At 45.9% G+C, this 22,959-nt stretch overlaps 1 protein-coding gene across 1 annotated transcript in view; it reads left to right on the top strand.

The window, feature by feature from the left end:
* LOC148517336 (trafficking protein particle complex subunit 9-like) overlaps positions 1-21,117 on the top strand; it is a 368,047-nt gene extending 346,930 nt beyond the window's left edge. The window contains exons 2-3 of the mRNA XM_088478831.1: positions 2,656-2,879; positions 19,601-21,117. Of these exons, the coding sequence (XP_088334957.1) occupies positions 2,656-2,879; positions 19,601-19,780 (404 nt within the window). The 3' untranslated portion in view covers positions 19,781-21,117. The remainder of the gene's footprint in view (positions 1-2,655; positions 2,880-19,600) is intronic.
* Positions 21,118-22,959: the final 1,842 nt, after the last annotated feature.

Raw genomic sequence — 22,959 nt, 5'->3', positions numbered from 1 at the left:
ACAGAGACGCCAAGGAGTAGATTTACTTCAGCTTCTAAAAGTCCATGGCTCTGTATAATCCCAGACGTAAGTATTGTTCTATGGATTCAGCGTGTCTGGTTACGGTACAGTTATGCGCATATAATGTCCTGTAGCTCCTAAAATCTATAGTACATCTGGTCTCTCTTATCTGCAATGCTGTTTTATCAAACACTTCATAGGCAAACGCAGGGGGGGTTTCCGTCTGCCTGGAAACCCCCTCCCCAGCCCACATCATGACTACAATAGAAATAGTAATAAAATAGAATTTTACAAGTGCTGCATGTTACTCTCACTATCACAAATGAAATAATTAGCACTACCTGTGGATCTTTTAACATGTAATAAATAACCTGTGCACCAACTAGGAGATCTGGAAAACATTCACTGTTAGGGATGTGCTGCTATAGAGACCAATATGTACATATACGTCCAGGGCAGTGCTAGGTTGCTCCCAGACTCCCGGACTTGCACTAATACACTGGAATGGTGCCCACATCTAAAATAAAAACATTCAGCTTAGGCAGGATGGCCCTACTGCCACATTTAATGGCTTATTGTGATCACTGGTCCTGTACATGCTGGGATTATGACACACAATACATTTTTTAGGACTCATATTAAAGCTGGTTAAGTGCTAATTCTACCCTCTTCATGGACTGGCCACACTCACTCTAAAATCAAGCCTTTGGAAACCCCCCTCTAGAAATCCTGCGTTGCCACTGCACTTTACCAGAGCTCATTACATTCTGTCCAGTTTAACACAGGAAACTCTGACGACAACGGGCAGCTTGTACTTCCTATCTAGAAAGCAGCTTTGTTCGCGTCGACGTTATTCTTAACAAGCCTCAGTAATTGGTGCATTGGTTTATATTATAGAAACCTCACCTTCTCAAAAACACCTGGGAACGCGAAAGTTCCCCGTCTAGGCCGTAAATGGGATCCGTACCGCGGTTTGTCATTGCCTGATGGTAGAACATTAATAGAGAGAGTTAGTTCCGTTCAGTCTTAACAGATGGACACAATCACTAATTCACCTAATGCGACAAAATATGTAAACTAGCTGAAGTGCCCAGGTTTACATATTCAAACTTATTACGTTTTATTATGGGATGTCGTCCACATCCATCCAGTGGAAGGCCCAGGACAGGCTGCCTGGGGAAAAGTTCTGCCTGGCATACTCTGCCGTGAGGTCCAACCAGGACGCCAACCACTCTATTAGGCATCCCGGACCAATTACCCCCTCTGTGAAGTTTTCGTCCAAATCCATCCAGTGGAAGGCTCAGAACAGGCTCCGAGGGTCAAATTTCTGCCCAGGGTACACCAACGGGAGGTCCAACCGGGACCACAACCCCCTAAAACCTGGCAAGGATCTAACTGGACCACCTTGCGTTGGTTTCATCCCAATCGGAGCAGGGGTGTCTGAATGGATAACCGGGCAATCAAACAAACAGTGTAACAATGAATTTTATATATAAGATTTGTCGCTTTGTTGTATTGTCACTATGTGGTCTAATAGCTGTTACTTGTTTGATAATAAATAACTATGTAAGATTTGGCAGCTGTACCTTGAGAGCAGTGGAAGATATTCGCCAACAAACAAACAACTTTTTCTTTTATAAATATAATAGATTCATGAGCAATTCTTTCATACCAAAAAAACCCAAAACATTTTATTTCTCAGTACGTGTAAGCAAGGGCGCTGATAGAGGGGGTGGGTACAAAGCACCAGGCCTGCCAAAGAGGCACGCCAACATCTGTTGTAGGGACCCAGGAACTCAAAACGTTCCATGACTAGTACTCGGGTGTGAAATTTATCTTGACGCCCATGTCTCAGATACTTGGTTTTCTGCTGTACTGAAACCGAGTGGCTGCAAAGTGTGAGAGGATGCCTTTATCTGACACGGGGGTGTGGTTGCAGTGGGTGTTTTTAATGTTGAGGGTCTTTTTTCAGAATTTTAAAAAAAATTTTGGATGCTGCAAGTTGTGGAGACACCTGCACCAATGGCAGTGCAAGACGTCCCCAACCCCCGCAAATCTGATCTAACATCCTGCAGTTGGGAGGTGTGCCTTTACAGTATAACAGTAAGCAGCTGTTAAACTACACATCCCAGCATGCCCTGCAATAGTTTTAGAATGGCTAAATAGCAAAACTGGCTTTGCATGCTGGGATGTGTAGTTCTACAACAGCTGGAGGGCCGCTAACTGCCTGCCTCTGTTTTACAGTCAGCCTACGACAGGAAGAACATGATTAACAATGTTCACAAATCATCTTTGGGATATATGATATTTAAAGAAGTGACACCTACAGTACTTCTGGTTTTCAGAATAAGATCATTGTGAGAAGAAGGTGATAGTCTAGGACGATATGCAGAAATGTACCCGAACTACATGCAGGGAAGGATTATTACACATACTGTACTTGGAATAAGTTGTGCTGGCTGTTTAGGATTAATCACCGGTAATTCTATATTTCTGTTGTGCAATATTAATAATCCCATAAACACGGATAGGAAAAGTTTGGGGTCGTGTTTTTGGACAGAAATTTTACCTTTGAGTCTGAGAAGTTTTTGATGGCGTGTAAGGTGTCATTTATTTTACCGAACCGTAACGTGTCCATATTTTTTTGCTTTACAGATGTTTTGGTGGACGGGAAACCATGTGACCGCGACAACAATGCAGACTGTAAGGTGGGGGATCCCATGCGTCTGGAGGTGAAGCTGACCAATTGCACGAATCTTCCAGTGGGTCCCTTTGCCCTGTCCGTTATACCCTACCAAGATTACCAGAATGGAGTCCACAACTACGAGCTCAAAGATATCGTTACCTTTGTGGGTTCCAACACCTTTTACATTGGCTCTGTAAGTATAGTCCGACGTAATGGTCAGCTTTACTGGTTGTGTCGCACTGTGCTAAACACACTGCTCGCTGTACTGGTCATATACTGGAATTCATATAATCATTGCTCTTTGGAGGGGCCATCAGGAGTGGATTGGGGACTGAGAGAAGCCCAGAAAGTGGCCTTATCTTGTAGCTAGGGACAAATTGGCAGTAGGAACCTCTTGCTCCTCTCCCCTTCAGATACACTGGGAGTGCTGCGTGCAACACTGTTATGTTAGCTGCACGCTGTTCCCCCTTCACAAGCAGAGCAGCATGAGGTGGGACTGTGCCTGGGTTCTTGACAAAGTCCTAATAGAGCGGACAGTCCCGCAAATAAAAGGTCTCAGTAGAAAGTTGTCGGTAACCTTTTCTTCCGATAGTTACTGATCCTGGAATGTTGGGGTCATGTTGCTGCTTTTGGAATGTTGGGGAATTCTGAGCAATGAGTGAGCACATTAAGGGCCTATTCAATTGGGTGCGAAATCGTCCATTGTCGCCATGGGCGACGAAACCGGACGATTTTCACCCAATAAACAGCAAAAAGTTTTCACCATCTCAGACCAGGTGAAAAAAATTAATATTTAAATCCCTATTTTTGACTAAAAATAATGAAAAATTGCTCTAATTTTATTTCTTTTTTTAAAGTTGCGTAATTTGGTGAAAAACGAGCTGTCAAATTTTATGGAAAAAAAAAATATGTAGTTGAAAATGGGTTTAATGTATTGGGTCTAATATTTCGGGGGGCTACATGGATGCGTCAAGTGTTTTAAACATCACACGTGGTTGCAGCAGGCACTTTTTTTAACAGTTTATAAAAGTGCCCTTTTACGACATGAAAATATACTTGCACCCATTTTAACGTAACCCAGATTTACGTGGAACAGTAATTTCCTTGAAAAAAAAATATAGCTTTCTATAAAAAAAATTTTTGTATACACAAATTACCGCCAACTGACATAATTTAAGTACCGTAAATACTTTTATTACAACCAATAATACACTGCTAAAACATTTTCCGATGTATGTCAGCCATTTTTTGGGGGACAGACGCAATTTCCTGCTTGTCCTGACTTTTTCGTCTATTTTCTCCTGTTTTTTGGTCAAAAATCGTACGTTTTCTATGGGGTTTTTTGGCGAAAATCGTCCGATTTCGCCAGTGGAAACGGACGATTACGCACCTAATTGAATTCAGCGCTGTGTTGGAAATGATGTGGGTGCAGGTGTTGATATTGCCGAGTTACAGTATGTAGGCATCAGGGCCGGCGCTAGGCTTTGCTGCGCCCAGCGCCGTCCTGTGTGGCCGCCCCTTCCCTCCTCCGCTCCCTCCCCCTGAAGCTCCATAAACACTTTAGCGCCGGGAGGGAGGGTGGGCGTTTCCAGCGCCCGCCGGACACCATGGCGCTCCGGGCGACGGCCCGGCTTGCCCGGGCCTAGAATTGCTTCTAGGCACACACCAGCGGATGACTCACACTAACAGCCCAGATACCTAACCAGTGGTGTTAGCTTATTGAAAGATAACTGGTACAATCGTACTCACTGTTACATGCATACTGGTGATGGAGCAGAACTTGAGTGGAGCAAAGTTCCATACAGCCAGTGAGTGTATGCTACAGTAGCAGCGCAGGGATCTGGAACAGCGTTATATGCAGGTATTAACCATAGGAACTAAGTAGGAGACTTCGGCCTCCCACCATGTCACTCTACACAGTGAAGACAAGATGGCCCCTGCACATGCTCAGTAGTGATCACGGTGGCCATCTTGGGACAGGACAGGAAGCATCCCTGAAGAACAGGAAGATTGGAGTCTGTGCAGTAGCACACTAGTTTTTAACCACATTAGACATCCCTTCCCCCCAGGCTACTATAGCAATGACATTACACCAGAGGTTCCCAAACTCCGCCATTACAGTCCAGGTTTTAAGAAAATCCATGCTTCAGCCCAGATGCTTTAATTTAATTGACTGAGGTACTAATAAAGTCACCTGAGCTCAAGCATGGATATACTTAAACCTGGACTGTAATGGCAGAGTTTGGGAACCTCTGCATTACACCAATATCACCCATGTGTAATAATTAGGCTACTTGCCAAAGTTAAATTACTAGCACTCATATGTAATAAACTGAAATATTACCCCTCTCCCCCCAACATTAGGGGCTCGGTAGGATTGTTGTTATCTGCATCTACTGTATGTATATATTTGTGGTAATTGGGAGCTAGTTTTTATCATTATTCAGTAAAGTTCTCTACAACTAAATAACATAACTCAGCTGTTGTACCGAGTACTCAGAAGGAAAACTATGTCAGGCTGAGATGTTTGATTTAAATGCGATTAAACATTAAAGTGTTCTCCAGTCATAGCTGATATGATATAACCGGCAGCACTGTGAGAAGGATTTTCATAATGTGTCATAATGAGGTGGCGCAGACGTGTACTGATGACTGGCGTTCTTGCTGACACACCACTAGGTTACATCAAAACCTTCCGCCAATGCATTAGCATCATGTAGGGGAAAAGGGGCTCATGACTAAATGCTGTCTCAGGGTAACTGGCGTACACACGTCTCCTAAAAAAAAAAAAATCACTGCAGCAAGTAACCGATACATAATGTTAGGGATGATGTATTTAATCAGCTTTTATGATTTCATTTAGAATAATGATTTTTTTTTTTTTTCTGAAGATCTTCTCCGGAGGGTCTTCATCGTCCTTAATTTGTACAACAGCAGGTGCAAATGAACATTCATCATAAAGGTAACGCAGGAGACATCACAGATATCTCCTACTTACCTTCCTCTCCCGGAATGGCCCGCTGTCCCCATACACTAGTATCACAGATATCTCCTGCTTACCTTCCTCTCCCGGAATGGCCCGCTGTCCCCATACACTAGTATCACAAATATCTCCTGCTTACCTTTCTCTCCCGGAATGGCCGCTGTCCCCATACACTAGTATCACAGATATCTCCTGCTTACCTTCCTATCCCGAAATGGCCCACTGTCCCCTCACACTAGTATCACAGATATCTCCTGCTTACCTTCCTATCCCGAAATGGCCCACTGTCCCCTCACACTAGTATCACAGATATCTCCTGCTTATCTTTCTCTCCCGGAATGGCCCGCTGTCCCCATACACTAGTATCACAGATATCTCCTGCTTACCTTTCTCTCCCGATGTGTCCCGCTGTCCCCATACACTAGTATCACAGATATCTCCTGCTTACCTTCCTCTCCCGGAATGGCCCGCTGTCCCCATACACTAGTATCACAGATATCTCCTGCTTACCTTCCTCTCCCGGAATGGCCCGCTGTCCGCATACACTAGTATCACAAATATCTCCTGCTTACCTTCCTCTCCCGGAATGGCCCGCTGTCCCCATACACTAGTATCACAAATATCTCCTGCTTACCTTTCTCTCCCGGAATGGCCGCTGTCCCCATACACTAGTATCACAGATATCTCCTGCTTACCTTCCTATCCCGAAATGGCCCACTGTCCCCTCACACTAGTATCACAGATATCTCCTGCTTATCTTTCTCTCCCGGAATGGCCCGCTGTCCCCATACACTAGTATCACAGATATCTCCTGCTTACCTTTCTCTCCCGATGTGTCCCGCTGTCCCCATACACTAGTATCACAGATATCTCCTGCTTACCTTCCTCTCCCGGAATGGCCCGCTGTCCCCATACACTAGTATCACAGATATCTCCTGCTTACCTTCCTCTCCCGGAATGGCCCGCTGTCCCCATACACTAGTATCACAAATATCTCCTGCTTACCTTTCTCTCCCGGAATGGCCGCTGTCCCCATACACTAGTATCACAGATACCTCCTGCTTACCTTCCTATCCCGAAATGGCCCACTGTCCCCTCACACTAGTATCACAGATATCTCCTGCTTATCTTTCTCTCCCGGAATGGCAAGCTGTCCCCATACACTAGTATCACAGATATCTTCTGCTTACCTTTCTCTCCCGATGTGTCCCGCTGTCCCCATACACTAGTATCACAGATATCTCCTGCTTACCTTTCTCTCCCGGAATGGCCCGCTGTCCCCATACACTAGTATCACATATATCTCCTGCTTACCTTCCTCTCCCGGAATGGCCCACTGTCCCCTCACACTAGTATCACAGATATCTCCTGCTTACCTTTCTCTCCCGGAATGGCCCTGCTGTCCCCATACACTAGTATCACAGATATCTCCTGCTTACCTTCCTCTCCCGGAATGGCCCTGCTGTCCTCATACACTAGTATCACAGATATCTCCTGCTTACCTGTCTCTCCCGGAATGGCCCGCTGTCCCCATACACTAGTATCACAGATATCTCCTACTTACATTTCTCTCCCGGGATGGCCCGTTGTCCTCATACACTAGTATCACAGATATCTCCTGCTTACCTTTCTCTCCTGGAATGGCCCTGCTGTCCCCATACACTAGTATCACAGATATCTCCTGCTTATCTTTCTCTCCCAGAATGGCCCGTTGTCCTCATACACTAGTATCACAGATATCTCTTGCTTACCTTTCTCTCCTGGAATGGCCCACTGTCTCCATAAACTAGTATCACAGATACCTCCTGCTTACCTTTCTCTCCTGGAGTGGCCCACTGTCCCCATACACTAGTATCACAGATATTTCCTGCTTACCTTCCTTTTGCAGAATGGCCCACGGTCCCCTCACACTAGTATCACAAATATCTCCTGCTTACCTTTCTCTCCAGGAATGGCCCGCTGTCCCCATACACTAGTATCACAGATATCTCCTACTTACCTTTCTCTCCCGGAATGGCCCTGCTGTCCCTATACACTAGTATCACAGATATCTCCTGCTTACCTTCCTCTCCCGGTATGGCCCGCTGTCCCCATACACTAGTATCACAGATATCTCCTGCTTACCATCCTCTCCCGGAATGGCCCGCTGTCCCCATACACTAGTATCACAGATATCTCCTGCTTACCATCCTCTCCCGGAATGGCCCGTTGTCCTCATACACTAGTATCACAGATATCTCCTGCTTACGTTTCTCTCCTGGAATAGCCATGCTGTCCCCATACACTAGTATCACAGATATCTCCTGTTTACCTTTCTCTCCCGGAATGGCTCGTTGTCCTCATACACTAGTATCACAGATACCTCCTGCTTACCTTTCTCTCCTGGAGTGGCACACTGTCCCCATACACTAGTATCACAGATATTTCCTGCTTACCTTCCTTTTGCAGAATGGCCCACTGTCCCCTCACACTAGTATCACAAATATCTCCTGCTTACCTTTCTCTCCCGGAATGGCCCGCTGTCCCCATACACTAGTATCACAGATATCTCCTATTTACCTTTCTCTCCCGGAATGGCCCGCTGTCCCCATACACTGCTATCACAGATACATCCTCCTTACCGGAATGGTGTGCTGTCCCCATACACTAGTATCAAAGATATCTCCTGCTTACCTTTCTTTCCTGGAATGGCCCACTGTCTCCATAAACTAGTATCACAGATAACTTCTACTTACCTTCAACTCTCAGAATGGCCCTGCTGTCCCCATAAACCTATATCACAGATATCTCCTGCTTACCTTTCTCTCCCGGAATGGCCCGTTGTCCTCATACACTAGTATCACAGATATCTCCTGCTTACCTTTCTCTCTCAGAATGGCCCTGCTGTCCCCATACACTAGTATCACAGATATCTAATGCTTACCTTTCTCTCCCGGAATGGCCCGTTGTCCTCATACACTAGTATCACAGATATCTCCTGCTTACCTTTCTCTCCTGGAATGGCCCACTGTCTCCATAAACTAGTATCACAGATACCTTCTGCTTACCTTTCTCTCCTGGAGTGGCCCGCTGTCCCCATACACTAGTATCACAGATATTTCCTGCTTACCTTCCTTTTGCAGAATGGCCCACTGTCCCCTCACACTAGTATCACAAATATCTCCTGCTTACCTTTCTCTCCCGGAATGGCCTGCTGTCCCCATACACTAGTATCACAGATATCTCCTACTTACCTTTCTCTCCCGGAATGGCCCGCTGTCCCCATACACTACTATCACAGATATCTCCTGCTTACCGGAATGGCGTGCTGTCCCCATACACTAGTATCACAGATATCTCCTGCTTACCTTTCTCTCCTGGAATGGCCCGCTGTCTCCATAAACTAGTATCACAGATATCTCCTGCTTACCTTCTTTCCTGGAGTGGCCTGCTGTCCCCATACACTAGTATCACAGATATCTCCTGCTTACCTTCCTCTCCCGGAATGGCCCTGCTGTCCCCATACACTACTATCACAGATATCTCCTACTTACCTTTCTCTCCTTGAGTTACCCGCTGTCCCCATACACTAGTATCACAGATATTTCCTGCTTACCTTACTTTTGCAGAATGGCCCACTGTCCCCTCACACTAGTATCACAAATATCTCCTGCTTACCTTTCTCTCTCGGATTGGCCATGCTGTCCCCATACACTAGTATCACAAATATCTCCTGCTTACCTTTCTCTCCTGGAGTTACCCGCTGTCCCCATACACTAGTATCACAGATATTTCCTGCTTACCTTCCTTTTGCAGAATGGCCCACTGTCCCCTCACACTAGTATCACAAATATCTCCTGCTTACCTTTCTCTCCCGGAATGGCCCGCTGTCCCCATACACTAGTATCACAGATATCTCCTACTTACCTTTCTCTCCCGGAATGGCCCGCTGTCCCCATACACTACTATCACAGATACATCCTCCTTACCGGAATGGCGTGCTGTCCCCATACACTAGTATGAAAGATATCTCCTGCTTACCTTTCTCTCCTGGAATGGCCCGCTGTCCCCATACACTAGTATCACAGATATCTCCTACTTACCTTCCTCTCCCGGAATGGCCCTGCTGTCCCCATACACTACTATCACAGATATCTCCTACTTACCTTCCTCTCTCAGAATGGCCCTGCTGGCCCCATAAACCTATATCACAGATATCTCCTGCTTACCTTCCTCTCCCGGAATGGCCCGCTGTCCCCATACACTAGTATCACAGATATCTCCTGCTTACCTTTCTCTCCCGGAATGGCCCGCTGTCCCCATACACTAGTATCACAGATATCTCCTGCTTATCTTCCTCTCTCAGAATGGCCCTGCTGTCCCCATAAACCTATATCACAGATATCTCCTGCTCACCTTCCTCTCTCGGAATGGCCATGCTGTCCCCATACACTAGTATCACAGATATCTCCTGCTTACCTTTCTCTCCCGGAATGGCCCGTTGTCCTCATACACTAGTATCACGGATATATCCTGCTTACCTTTCTCTCCTGGAATGGCCCTGCTGTCCCCATACACTAGTATCACAGATATCTCCTGCTTACCTTTCTCTCCCGGAATGGCCCGTTGTCCTCATACACTAGTATCACAGATATCTCCTGCTTACCTTTCTCTCCTGGAATGGCCCACTGTCTCCATAAACTAGTATCACAGATACCTCCTGCTTACCTTTCTCTCCTGGAGTGGCCCGCTGTCTCCATACTCTAGTATCACAGATATTTCCTGCTTACCTTCCTTTTGCAGAATGGCCCACTGTCCCCTCACACTAGTATCACAAATATTTCCTGCTTACCTTTCTCTCCCGGAATGGCCCGCTGTCCCCATACACTAGTATCACAGATATCTCCTACTTACCTTTCTCTCCCGGAATGGCCCGCTGTCCCCATACACTACTATCACAGATACTTCCTCCTTACCGGAATGGCGTGCTGTCCCCATACACTAGTATCACAGATATCTCCTGCTTACCTTTCTCTCCTGGAATGGCCCGCTGTCTCCATAAACTAGTATCACAGATATCTCCTGCTTACCTTCTCTCCTGGAGTGGCCTGCTGTCCCCATACACTAGTATCACAGATATCTCCTGCTTACCTTCCTGTCCCGGAGTGGCTCTGCTGTCCCCATACACTACTTTCACAGATATCTCCTACTTACCTTTCTCTCCTGGAGTTACCCGCTGTCCCCATACACTAGTATCACAGATATTTCCTGCTTACCTTCCTTTTGCAGAATGGCCCACTGTCCCCTCACACTAGTATCACAGATATCTCCTGCTTACCTTCCTCTCCCGGAATGGCCCGCTGTCCCCATACACTAGTATCACAGATATCTCCTGCTTACCTTTCTCTCCCGGAATGGCCCGCTGTCCCCATACACTAGTATCACAGATATCTCCTGCTTATCTTCCTCTCTCAGAATGGCCCTGCTGTCCCCATAAACCTATATCACAGATATCTCCTGCTTACCTTCCTCTCTCGGAATGGCCCTGCTGTCCCTATACGCTAGTATCACAGATATCTCCTATTTACCTTCCTCTCCCGGAATGGCCCACTGTCCCCATACACTAGTATCACAGATATCTCCTGCTTACTATCCTCTCCCGGAATGGCCCGCTGTCCCCATACACTAGTATCACAGATATCTCCTGCTTACCTTTCTCTCCCGGAATGGCCCGATGTCCTCATACACTATTATCACAGATATCTCCTGCTTACCTTTCTCTCCCGGAATGGACCGCTGTCCCCATACACTAGTATCACAGATATCTCCTGCTTACCTTTCTCTCCCGGAATGGACCGCTGTCCCCATACACTAGTATCACAGATATCTCCTGCTTACCTTTCTCTCCCGGAATGGTCGCTGTCCCCATACACTAGTATCACAGATATCTCCTGCTTACCTGTCTCTCTCGGAATGGCCCGCTGTCCCCATACACTAGTATCACAGATACCTCCTGCTTACCTTTCTCTCCCGGAATGGCCCGCTGTCCCCATACACTAGTATCACAGATATCTCCTGCTGGCCTTTCTCTCCCGGAATGGCCCGCTGTCCCCATACACTAGTATCACAGATATCTCCTGCTTATCTTCCTCTCTCAGAATGGCCCTGCTGTCCCTATACGCTAGTATCACAGATATCTCCTACTTACCTTCCTCTCCCGGAATGGCCCACTGTCCCCATACACTAGTATCACAGATATCTCCTGCTTACTATCCTCTCCCGGAATGGCCCGCTGTCCTCATACACTATTATCACAGATATCTCCTGCTTACCTTTCTCTCCCGGAATGGACCGCTGTCCCCATACACTAGTATCACAGATATCTCCTGCTTACCTTTCTCTCCCGGAATGGACCGCTGTCCCCATACACTAGTATCACAGATATCTCCTGCTTACCTGTCTCTCTCGGAATGGCCCGCTGTCCCCATACACTAGTATCACAGATACCTCCTGCTTACCTTTCTCTCCTGGAGTGGCCTGCTCTCCCCATACACTAGTATCACAGATATCTCCTGCTTACCTTCCTCTCCCGGAGTGGCCCTGCTGTCCCCATACACTACTTTCACAGATATCTCCTACTTACCTTTCTCTCCTGGAGTTACCCGCTGTCCCCATACACTAGTATCACAGATATTTCCTGCTTACCTTCCTTTTGCAGAATGGCCCACTGTCCCCTCACACTAGTATCACAGATATCTCCTGCTTACCTTCCTCTCCCGGAATGGCCCGCTGTCCCCATACACTAGTATCACAGATATCTCCTGCTTACCTTTCTCTCCCGGAATGGCCCGCTGTCCCCACACACTAGTATCACAGATATCTCCTGCTTATCTTCCTCTCTCAGAATGGCCCTGCTGTCCCCATAAACCTATATCACAGATATCTCCTGCTTACCTTCCTCTCTCGGAATGGCCCTGCTGTCCCTATACGCTAGTATCACAGATATCTCCTATTTACCTTCCTCTCCCGGAATGGCCCACTGTCCCCATACACTAGTATCACAGATATCTCCTGCTTACTATCCTCTCCCGGAATGGCCCGCTGTCCCCATACACTAGTATCACAGATATCTCCTGCTTACCTTTCTCTCCCGGAATGGCCCGATGTCCTCATACACTATTATCACAGATATCTCCTGCTTACCTTTCTCTCCCGGAATGGACCGCTGTCCCCATACACTAGTATCACAGATATCTCCTGCTTACCTTTCTCTCCCGGAATGGACCGCTGTCCCCATACACTAGTATCACAGATATCTCCTGCTTACCTTTCTCTCCCGGAATGGCCGCTGTCCCCATACACTAGTATCACAGATATCTCCTGCTTACCTGTCTCTCTCGGAATGGCCCGCTGTCCCCATACACTAGTATCACAGATATCTCCTGCTGGCCTTTCTCTCCCGGAATGGCCCGCTGTCCCCATACACTAGTATCACAGATATCTCCTGCTTATCTTCCTCTCTCAGAATGGCCCTGCTGTCCCTATACGCTAGTATCACAGATATCTCCTACTTACCTTCCTCTCCCGGAATGGCCCACTGTCCCCATACACTAGTATCACAGATATCTCCTGCTTACTATCCTCTCCCGGAATGGCCCGCTGTCCTCATACACTATTATCACAGATATCTCCTGCTTACCTTTCTCTCCCGGAATGGACCGCTGTCCCCATACACTAGTATCACAGATATCTCCTGCTTACCTTTCTCTCCCGGAATGGCCCGCTGTCCCCATACACTAGTATCACAGATACCTCCTGCTTACCTTTCTCTCCTGGAGTGGCCTGCTCTCCCCATACACTAGTATGAGGACAGAATTAATAAACATGGCGTTTGCACCTTACTAACAGACACACCTACTGAAACAGCTTACTAACACGCACACCTTACTAGCACACAGACCTACTGACACACCTTACCAACACACACGTACTGACACACCTTACTAACACACACACCTACTGACACTCCTTACTAACACACACACCTAGTGACACACCTTATTAACACACACACCTACTGAAACAGCTTACTAACACGCACACCTTACTAGCACACAGACCTACTGACACACCTTACCAACACACACGTACTGACACACCTGACTAACACACACACCTACTGACACCCCTTACTAACAGACATACTTAGTGACACACCTTACTAACACACACACCTACTGAAACAGCTTACTAACACGCACACCTTACTAGCACACAGACCTACTGACACACCTTACTAACACACACACACCTACTGACACTTCTTACTAACACACACCTACTGACACACATTACTAACACACACCTACTGACACACCTTACTAACACACACACCTACTGACACTCCTTACTATCACACACCTACTGACACACATTACTAACACACACCTGCTGACACACATTACTATCATACACACCTTACTATCACACCCACCTAATGCCGCACCTTAGTAATAAACACCCTTACTGACACACCTTTCTAACACACACACACCTACTGACACACCAGTCTAACATACACCTACTGACACACTTTACTAACACACACACCTACTGACACACCTTACTAACACACACCTACTGACACACGTTACTAACACACACATCTACTGACACTCCTTACTAACACACACCTACTGACACACATTACTAACACACACCTGCTGACACACGTTACTAACATACACACCTACTGACACACCTTACTATCAAACCCACCTAATGCCGCACCTTAGTAACAAACACACCTACTGACACACACACACACACACCTACTGACACACCTTACTAACACCCACACCTACTGACACACCTTACTAACACACACTTACTGACACACCTTACTAACACATACACCTACTGAAACCTTACTAACACACACACCTACTGACACACCTTACTAACACACATACTGACACACCTTACTAACACAACCACTTACTGACACACCTTACTAACACCCACACCTACTGACACACCTTACTAACACACACTTACTGACACACCTTACTAACACATACACCTACTGAAACCTTACTAACACACACACCTACTGACACACCTTACTAACACACATACTGACACACCTTACTAACACAACCACTTACTGACACACCTTACTAACACACACACCTACTGACACACCTTACTAACACAACTACTTACTGATGCATTTAACTAACACACACCTACTGACACACCTTACACAACACACCTACTGACTCAGCTTACTAACACACACACCTACTGACACCTTACTAATTCACACCTACTGACACACCTTACTAACACACCTACTCACACACCTTACTAACACCATCACTTATTAACACACACACCTACTGACACACTGTACTAACACAACCACTTACTGATGCACCTTACTAACACACACCTACTGACACACCTTACTAACACAAACACCTACTGACACACCTTACACACACACACCTACTGACACACCTTACTAACACACACACCTACTGACACACCTTACTAACACAACTACTTACTGATGCATTTAACTAACACACACCTACTGACACACCTTACTAACACACACACCTAGTGACACACCTTACTAACACACACACCTAGTGACACACCTTACTAACACATACCTATTGACTCTCCTTACTAACACAACCACTTACTGACACACCTTACTAACACACACACCTACTGACACACTGTACTAACACAACCACTTACTGATGCACCTTACACACACACACACCTACTGACACACCTTACTAACACACCTACTCACACACCTTACTAACACCATCACTTATTAACACACACACCTACTGACACACTGTACTAACACAACCACTTACTGATGCACCTTACTAACACACACCTACTGACACACCTTACTAACACAAACACCTACTGACACACCTTACACACACACACCTACTGACACACCTTACTAACACACACACCTACTGACACACCTTACTAACACAACTACTTACTGATGCATTTATCTAACACACACCTACTGACACACCTTACTAACGCACACAACTAGTGACACACCTTACTAACACACACACCTAGTGACACACCTTGCTAACACATACCTATTGACTTTCCTTACTAACACAACCACTTACTGACACACCTTACTAGCATACACACCTACTGACACACTGTACTAACACAACCACTTACTGATGCACCTTACTAACACACACCTACTGACACACCTTACTAACACAACCACTTACTGACACACCTTACTAACACACACACCTAGTGACACACCTTACTAACACATACCTATTGACTCTCCTTACTAACACAACCACTTACTGACACACCTTACTAACATACACACCTACTGACACACTGTACTAACACAACCACTTACTGATGCACCTTACTAACACACACCTACTGACACACCTTACTAACACAACCACTTACTGACACACCTTACTAACACAAACACCTACTGACACACCTTACTAACACACACACACCTACTGGCACACCTTACTAACACACACCTACTGACACACCTTACTAACACAACTACTTACTGACACACCTTACTAACACACACCTACTGACACACACACCTAGTGACACACCTTACTAACACATACCTATTGACACTCCTTACTAACACAAACACCTACTGACACTCCTTACTAACACAAACACCTACTGACACTCCTTACTAACACAAACACCTACTGACACACCTTACTAACACACACATCTACTGACACACCTTACTAACACAACTACTTACTGATGCATTTAACTAACACACACCTACTGACACACCTTACACACACACCTACTGACTCAGCTTACTAACACACACACCTACTGACACACCTTACTAACACAATCACTTATTAACACACACACCTACTGACACCTTACTAACACACCTACTGACACACCTTACTAACACAATCACTTATTAACACACACACCTACTGACACACTGTACTAACACAACCACTTACTGATGCACCTTACTAACACACACCTACTGACACACCTTACTAACACAAACACCTACTGACACACCTTACACACACACACCTACTGACACACCTTACTAACATACACACCTACTGACACACCTTACTAACACACACACCTAGTGACACACTGTACTAACACAACCACTTACTGATGCACCTTACTAACACACACCTACTGACACACCTTACTAACACAACCACTTACTGACACACCTTACTAACACACACACCTAGTGACACACCTTACTAACACACACACCTAGTGATACACCTTATTAACACATACCTATTGACTCTCCTTACTAACACAACCACTTACTGACACACCTTACTAACACAACCACTTACTGATGCACCTTACTAACACACACCTACTGACACACCTTACTAACACAACCACTTACTGACACACCTTACTAACACAAACACATACTGACACACCTTATTAACACACACACACCTACTGACACACCTTACTAACACACACCTACTGACACAACTACTTACTGACACACCTTACTAACACACACCTACTGACACACACACCTAGTGACACACCTTACTAACACATACCTATTGACACTCCTTACTAACACAAACACCTACTGACACTCCTTACTAACACAAACACCTACTGACACACCTTACTAACACACACACCTACTGACACTCCTTACTAACACAACTTACTGACGCATTTAACTAACACACACCTACTGACACTCCTTACTAACGCAAACACCTACTAACACTCTTTACTAACACAAACACCTACTGACACACCTTACTAACACACACACCTACTGATACACCTTACTATCACACACACCTACTGTGACACCTTACTAACACACCTTACTAACACAACCACCTACTGACACACCTTACTATCACACTCACCTACTGTGACACCTTACTAACACAACCACCTACTGACACACCTTACTATCACACACACCTACTGTGACACCTTACTAACACACCTTACTAACACAACCACCTACTGACACGCCTTACTAACACACACATCTGCGGCGTCGGTAAAATGACAGGCGTCTAGATTTAGACACCTGCCATTAACCCTCGCCGGGATTAAGCAGTCGTGAAGCCGGCTGTCGGGATTAGTTCCGCCGGCTTCCCGACTGCATACCATAGCAGGTGGGTGCTGGAAACATCAGGTTGTACAGAGGCACAGCAATGGATTTCGACTACATATCATTTATGTTGCCTTGTGGCAAATACGCTCTCGGGCCCTAAAATTCCGCGGGAGACTAAATGATAACTTCACTCAAAAATGTTACAAATACACCAGAAAGATAAAAGGTTTCATCATTACATTTCTGTCCCCGCAGGATGCTCAGGACTCTGTGGTGCAGGACCTGCTCTCATCCTTTGCACCAGTAACTGTGACTCTTCCAGGCATAACTTCCCTCACATGACCTGCAGCGAACGGTGAATGCGCATCCAGTTAGCTGAGATGACGAGCAGTCAGTGCAGCCTGGGTCATTCCATCATTACCTATGTATGAAGTACTGTATGGCAAATCTCCCAACCTGTATGTTTCCTAACACGGGCTATGGATAAGCCCTCTCTACCGAAGAGACATTATTGCATTACATTATGGGGCAAGGTCAAGTCATGAAGGGGGGTGTCTAGCACTTAAGAAGCATTTAGCCATCCCCAAAAACACCTCTCCGCTTCTGTGGACTAGGGATAGCCATTACTAATTATCTATTGAATGGTTTAATGTTTAATCATGAACAAGTATCTAGTACGCATGTGCAGTGTACACCTGAAGCTTGGTTACGCTCAGGGCCAGATTAACAATGGGGCGGATGGAGCTACAGCTTCAGCCCTCCACATAAAAATAGGCCCATTGTCATGACAACATGGTGATGACCGGCCATCTGCTCTCCACACGGTCAGCCATAAATCATAAGTAGTGAAATTGTATTTCTATTTACCTCACAAAATGAAGATTTTTTTTTCTTTTACATATTTAGGGAGACATTGGGGCTGAGAGTATAGCGGTGTACATGCCCACATGGCACTGGCCACACCCACACAGCACTGGTCACACCTCCTCTGCTTCTCATACTAGGCCCTTGGTCATTTGCAGCTCCAGGCCCATGTAGCCCTCAATCCGGCCCTGGTTACGCTCTATAGAGCTCTGCTATGGACACTCCTTCTTGGTGTCTGCAGAGAATGAAGCCTACAAATTGACTAGGATGTAGCGACCTCATTTCCTCATTGGCGTCTGTACGGTAGTTCTTATTCAACCGATTGGCTGCTTCCTCTTGTATATTGGTTCATCCTATAGAATGGCTGCCGACAGCGTGACTAAATTGTGTGTCAATTTTCATGTAACATCAGTTTGTATCTCAGGTATGAATTCCTTTTGACCTTTTTTACAGCATCGGCGTTCTTTCCTAGACCACAATAACAGTAGCTGTAGTGCATGTAATGTACAGTTTGTACTGGCGGTAGGTGACTAATGGCGCATACACACGGTAGGATCTGTACCACCAACAACTTGAAAGATATCTTTCAGTGAAGTCATCCTGCCACATCTCTGAACAGGCAAAGTTGACAATATCGTCTAAGTTGGCCTGTACGTACAGACGATGAAAGATGTCTTCATCATCCATTCGGGAACGCGCCTCGTTGGTCGTTGACAGGTTGGTAAGTATATAAAAATTAACGATAACGATATGAACGATATCGTTATCATTCATATAGTTCAGTTTTATCGCTCCGTGTGTGCGCACCTTGAGCTACTGAACCATCTTCTTCAAACCGTCATAATAGTCCTGCTATTTAATATAGGTTACTTCCATATAATCCCTCCCATCTCTTACAATTGACGTTTCTCCTCTCCCGCAGGTTCAGCCAATGGAGAATTCTGTCTGTTTCGGCTCTTTACTGTTCCTGTACACTGGAGATTTTTACCTGGATATAAAGTTCCAGGACGACAACGCCGGACGGGAACTGCCAATATCTTGGTTTTGCCTTCCCAGCGTTCATATACGCGCCATTGATACCGTCAGCGAAACACAGTTTTGAAGACATGCCAGTGAGCGGCTGGGTAAATCGTCCTCTCTGCTTGAATATCTAGAAGTAATAAACTACGGCGTCTGAATTTCCAGAGAGTGAAAACTGAAACTTCTTTCCAGAAGATAAAGATTTGCAGAAGATTACTGAACCACAGAAGTGAGTTTCGGCAGTACGATACCACCCTCCTCCCAAATATTTGGATTGCTCATCGTGCTGTAGTTATGTTCCACCATAGCGGAAACCCTCTCTTAAATCACCTGCCTTGGATGCTCCATCTGTCTCCTCCAGTTTACAAGGAACGTCACTGACATTCGGTAGGGTCCATCAGAAAACAAATGGAGGAGACATGTAACAAGCAAATGACCAATTACATTTTGGGAGCAAACGTTGGAGCGACAGAGAGTCATTGACCCAATAGTGACTGTAATGTTTAACTTTTACATAGTGGAGGATTTTTCTCCACCCTGGAGAAAGTTATTTTGCTGTTTTTCTTTCTCTGTCTCTATTCTCCTCCCAAACTGCAACCACGTAAAACAGATGGCAAACTCATGAGAATATAGATGATGTACAGACACCAGTGGTACAGATACAGAGAACCCATGCCTGGCCTTAGGAGCCTATAGGCCGGCTCCGTCATATTGCTCCTCCTGGGTGGGTCCACCTTGTTACTTGCCCCAAAGTTGCGTTTCCATGAATAGAAAACTGAGAGGATGTCAAGTGACAACAGCATTTTAGGCCAATGTACAAATCATTCTATAACCACCCTTTACAATAAGAAAAACACTAGCGGACCCTGTTATACAGAGCGTTCTAAGTGCTCACTGTAAGCTCTGAGTGGAAAAGCTCTTCTCCATCTCTAGCAAAAAGTAGGCTTGATGGCTTCGGAAGTTGGGAAATTACCTGTATGATGCCACCTGTACCGGCTTTCTAGAGAGAACGTACAATTTATTTTACAAAATGAAATAGGTCAATAAACGGGTATCTTGTTTGTTTTCAGAACTGGAAATTGTGAAAAGTGTAAGTTTGGGGGGGGGGGGTTTCTTGCAAAAACTCTGAACTTCACCAATGATGTGACGCGTGAAGGGTAATCTCCTGCAACAGTTACTGTCCTACAAATGGTGGGAGACAATAAGTCTTAACAAGTGCTGAACATGTAAATGATTTATGTAAAACCATGGTTCTGCTCTGCAAGTCATAATTCATAAAGCTGTATAGTGTGTCTGCGCGGAACAGCTTTGACGCATTGTATCGTTATGTGGAATTACCATGTTGGCGGGAGTGGGTTATGGGATGTTCATTGATTCTGAACTGACTGTATTTACTAAACCCTGAAATAAAGTGTAATAGTGGAAATGATACAATCTATTGTGTTGTGTACAAAGGACATTATAGAGTTTAGTAGCAGACTTGTATGCTGAGGTACAACATTTGTGCCGCCTGCTTTATAAGTGTGGCAGCGATGAAAGGAGTAACCGTTGTGGCAACAGGGGCCAGTATGACGCGCCAATCAAGACCGATGTGTCGGGCTATTAGCCAAGAACGTGCCTATTTGCTACCTTTCCCGGGAGAGCGGTTACAGACGTAAGTATAGTGCACCGCTCACATTAACGCCTTTCTGAGTATAGTGCACATTACATTAACGCCTTTCTCCCCCATCCCACTGGAGAACAATTTCCTTTAACATCTATATAACACTTGATGACTCATTTAATGAATCCAGAGTCACTTACAGCCACTCAGAGAGATTCCAGAACATGAAAGAAATTTTGCCCCAGAAACGACCATCCGCAGGCTCCTGGTAATGTCCCTCAAACAATTCAAAGAGTTGGGGTCTCATTTATCAACGAGTTTTATCATACGTAACAAATTTTAAAACTCGTTGCGTAAGATAAATGGTGCTCCAGCCAATCAGCTCCCAACTGTCATTTTTCAAATAGATGACAGTTAAGAGCTGTTTGGCTGGAGCACCATTATTATACATGGCGAGTTTTAAAACTCTTGTTGATAAATGGGGGCCCCTTTGTATCTGTCAGATGTCAGTTGGCAATGGTGGAAATACGTGTTGACGATGACTGAGGTCTGATTGTGCTTTACAATAGGGTCTGGGCAACGCAGAACCGCTAAAAACAGTGGCGAATGTCCTGTGAGGCATGTGCCGTGGGGTGCCACTGTAGAGGGGGAATTGGGTTTGGGCACTCAGACACTTCTTTTATTGCCGTCATTCCAAAATTTCCCAGTGATAGCAAAAAATATTCCCACTGTACCCATACCGTGTGCCATCTAGAGTGGAGTCTGGAGGGGTGCTGCACTGCCCTCCTTAGTACATATGTATACAGAATTAAAAACAAAATTAAATGTACTAGCTCATGGCTTGCTTTAATATTATATTATAATAAACTTCTAATCGCCAAATGAGGGTTTGCAACCAAACAATTAAAGTAACAAAATTGAGGAGGCCCTTACTGTATAGTGCATAGGAGCGCACTGACCCCTAAATCTGCCATTGACTGAATATGTCCAATGTGCACATTTTGTTGCCACTTATTGATAATTAGGTAAGAGCCAAGCTCCGGCCTATACGGGAAGAGAGCAGAAGATTGGGGGCGCAGGGACCGGAGAGGGGAGTGTAATTTACAGTACAAGACAAGAGAGTGGGAGAGGAGAGGGAGTGGGTGGGCTGTGGGGGGGAGAGCTGTGACAGAGGAGGAGGGGGATCAGTGATAGAGAGTTGGAGAGGAGAGGGAGTGGGTGGGCTGTGGGGGGGAGAGCTGTGACAGAGGAGGAGGGGGATCAGTGATAGAGAGTTGGAGAGTAGAGGGAGTGGGTAGGCTGTGGGGGAGAGAGCTGTGACAGAGGAGGGGGATCTGTGCTAGAGAGTTGGAGAGGAGAGGGAGTGGATAGGATGTGGGGGCGAGAGCTGTGACAGAGGAGGAGGGGGATCGGTGATGGAGAGGGAGTGGGTGGGCTGTGTGGGGGAGAGCTGTGACAGGAGGAGGGGGTCTATGCTAGAGAGTTGGAGAGGAGAGGGAGTGGGTAGGCTGTGAGGGGGAGAGCTGTGACAGAGGAGGAGGGGGATCAGTGATGGAGAGGGAGGGGGTAGGCTGTGGGGGGGAGAGCTGTGACAGAGGAGGAGGGGTATTAGTGATAGAGAGTTGGACAGGAGAGGGAGGGGGAGAGCTGTGACAGGA

Source organism: Taudactylus pleione, unplaced genomic scaffold, assembly GCF_031769625.1.
Source record: "Taudactylus pleione unplaced genomic scaffold, aTauple2 ptg000219l, whole genome shotgun sequence".
In the NCBI taxonomy this organism is placed as follows: Eukaryota; Metazoa; Chordata; class Amphibia; order Anura; family Myobatrachidae; genus Taudactylus; species Taudactylus pleione.
Note: the sequence above shows the minus strand (reverse complement) of the source record. Positions and strands in the feature narration are given on the sequence as shown.